The sequence below is a fragment of the Phalaenopsis equestris genome, unplaced genomic scaffold, assembly GCF_001263595.1.
Source record: "Phalaenopsis equestris unplaced genomic scaffold, ASM126359v1 Scaffold226317, whole genome shotgun sequence".
Lineage (NCBI taxonomy): Eukaryota > Viridiplantae > Streptophyta > Magnoliopsida > Asparagales > Orchidaceae > Phalaenopsis > Phalaenopsis equestris.
This window is the reverse complement of record NW_018244337.1, coordinates 1-2574: the sequence shown is the minus strand read 5'-3', so window position 1 is coordinate 2574 and position 2574 is coordinate 1. Positions and strand designations below refer to the sequence as shown.

General features: G+C 36.3%; 1 protein-coding gene across 1 annotated transcript; it reads left to right on the top strand.

The window, feature by feature from the left end:
• Positions 1–786: 786 nt before the first annotated feature.
• On the top strand, positions 787–2301 carry LOC110037882 (protein DETOXIFICATION 27-like). Its single transcript, XM_020742609.1, has 3 exons — positions 787–1343; positions 2064–2150; positions 2241–2301. Exons 1-3 carry the CDS (start codon positions 787–789, stop codon positions 2299–2301), a joined length of 705 nt encoding a protein of 234 aa, XP_020598268.1.
• The last annotated feature ends 273 nt before the right edge of the window (positions 2302–2574 follow it).

The following is a 2574-nucleotide window of genomic DNA, read 5'->3' as shown; positions in this document are numbered from 1 at the left end:
ATGCTGAACCTACGTATTTACACGTGTTATGACCAAACTATCGAGAAATTTGATAGAAGTGAAATATACGGGTTGAGATTTTGCCATGAATTTTGCTATTTTAGCAAGAATTAGCAAAATTGGTGAAAGAGGATGGTTGATTTGTAAATTGCAAGTTTTCGGGTGGTCTATACGTAATTACACCTATTATTATTATTATTTATGAATCATGTCACTCAATAATAAACTGATGTTTTCCTAGCAATTATTCCACTATTACAGCCAAATTTTAATAATCAATGATTTCATAATTTTTTTTAATAATAATAATAATAATAGGTGCCATATTTATTCAAATGAAGAAGGGAGATTCGCATCGTCGAAACTCTAATAATTCGTCAATAATTTTTATTAATAAGTTAATTTAATACTAAATTACTTCACTATTCCTACTAAATTGAGTGGTATCTAATTTGAATGTAAAGCCCTAAACCCTATAGATTTGTAATCATTTTATATATATTGACCACATAAACTTGTGTGTACATATGTACATAGCCACATAGGAGCATTTGTGTGCATACCACCAAATTCTCATTACTTGCATATTTATATGTAAACCTAATAACTATATGGCATACATAAATACCACACAATTCCTATGTATTTATATATCTAAACTCAATACTTGCATATTCAACCATAAACCATTAATTATGGAACCTTAAACCATTAATTATGATTCATTAAAATCACTTAATTTAATTCTATTCAAATATAATATATTAATTTCAACTTTCCAAGCTCATGATTCTCCTCAACCTCCAACAGCTGGGCATGGCGAGCGCACTGGAAACTCTATGCGGGCAGGCCTTCGGAGCCAAGAAATACCACATGCTCGGGACCTACATGCAACGTTCGTGGATCGTATTATTCGCATGCGCCACCCTCCTCCTCCCCATGTACTTCTACGCCTCCCCTCTCAGCCAGCTCCCGCCGGAGCTCGCGGCGGCAGCCGGAAAACTCTCCGTCTGGTTCATCCCCGTTCACTATTCCTTCGTCTTCATCCTCCCGCTGCAGAGGTTCTTACAGTGCCAGCTGAGGAACGCGGTCCACGCCGTCGTTTCGGCTGTGGTGGTGGTCGTTCATCTGATTGCCACGTGGCTTTTTGTGTACCGTTGCGGATATGGGCTGTTTGGTGCGGCGATGATTTTGAATTTCTCGTGGTGGTTGGGGGTGGTGCTGCTCATGGGATTCGTGATTTGCGGTGGGTGCGGGGAGACTTGGATGGGGTTTTCTATGCGGGCTTTTGATGGCCTGTGGGAGTTCTTGAAGCTTTCCGCGGCTTCAGGAGTTATGCTATGGTATGGTATATTGGTAATATATATTTATTTAGTGTCCTTTACATACATACATATATATATATATATATCATATTAGATTTGTTAATGGATATAATGGATTTAGTTTGGATCGAAATCAGCTCATGGGTTTGATTTTGGGCCAGTTTGATTGGCTGAAAATTTGAATATAGCTTGATCCTGCTTGAAATTGAAACTAGTTGGCTCAAAGTTGAGTTATTTGGATCCATTTCAGCTCGAAATCGGCTCGATCTGGCTCGAAATCAAAGTAAGATGGTTCAAATTGAGTTATTTGGATCCGTTTCAGCTGAAAATCGACTCGTAAGCTGCCATATTTGATTTTTGTAATATTATATATAATTTTTGTAAATTCGGGCCAATCTCGAGCTAGTTTGAGTTGATCCGTGTATGGCTCGAAAAAAATCGATTCAAAATTAAAGCTCATAGCTCGGCTCCTTTATTTCGATCCGAGCAAAAATTTGAATCAATTTTCAAACGATTAAAAGATCTTCGAGCCAAATTCACAGCCCTATTTCATATCTTATCAATAGTATCATCCTTTTAACTTCTTAAAACTGAAATACACTTTTCCTTGTATTGGTGAAATGATATATTTGTAAAAATTGGAGTTTAGTGGTATGTATGCAAATCTTTTATTATAAAATTGAGCTAATCATATGTTACATAGATCATTTTATGCAATTTGTTTAATTGTTGATGCAGCTTGGAGAACTGGTACTATAGAATACTGATAGTGCTTGCTGGAAACATAAAGAATGCTGCAATTGCAGTGGATGCCCTCTCCATATGGTGACCCATTTCTCTATATCTATCTTATTTTTACAATGTATAACATATTAACAGAATGTTTTGTTCATAAAATTCATTTCTGATGTGCAGCATCAGTATTAATGGGTGGGAGTTGATGATTCCTCTTGCATTCTTCGCTGCAACCGGGTAAGCCTTACAACGAGTTTTAAACGACTGCAATTGTTAGCGCTGCAAAGGCTTTTAGTGCCAATTTTCAAATTATGGGGGAAGGTTTTCAGCCGCAATGACATTTGCAGTTTTATCTATATATGGACTTGAATTATTTGACTTAACATATACAACATTGAGACAGTTTTAACATTGAGGCAATGACATACATACCATACAACATCCACATGTTTACATATCTAATACTTGAACTTTACTCTTTACATTTATGTCGCTCAAATCTTTCTTTTTACGA

What these genes read in the sequence shown, in the direction of transcription:
- LOC110037882 (XM_020742609.1), top strand. Translation starts at nt 787, where the DNA reads ATGATTCTCCTCAACCTCCAACAGCTGGGCATGGCGAGCGCACTGGAA. An exon ending in GCTTCAGGAGTTATGCTATG is followed by an intron (nt 1,344 to 2,063) that starts GTATGGTATATT and finishes TTGTTGATGCAG; the next exon opens with CTTGGAGAACTGGTACTATA. An exon ending in GTGGATGCCCTCTCCATATG is followed by an intron (nt 2,151 to 2,240) that starts GTGACCCATTTC and finishes TCTGATGTGCAG; the next exon opens with CATCAGTATTAATGGGTGGG.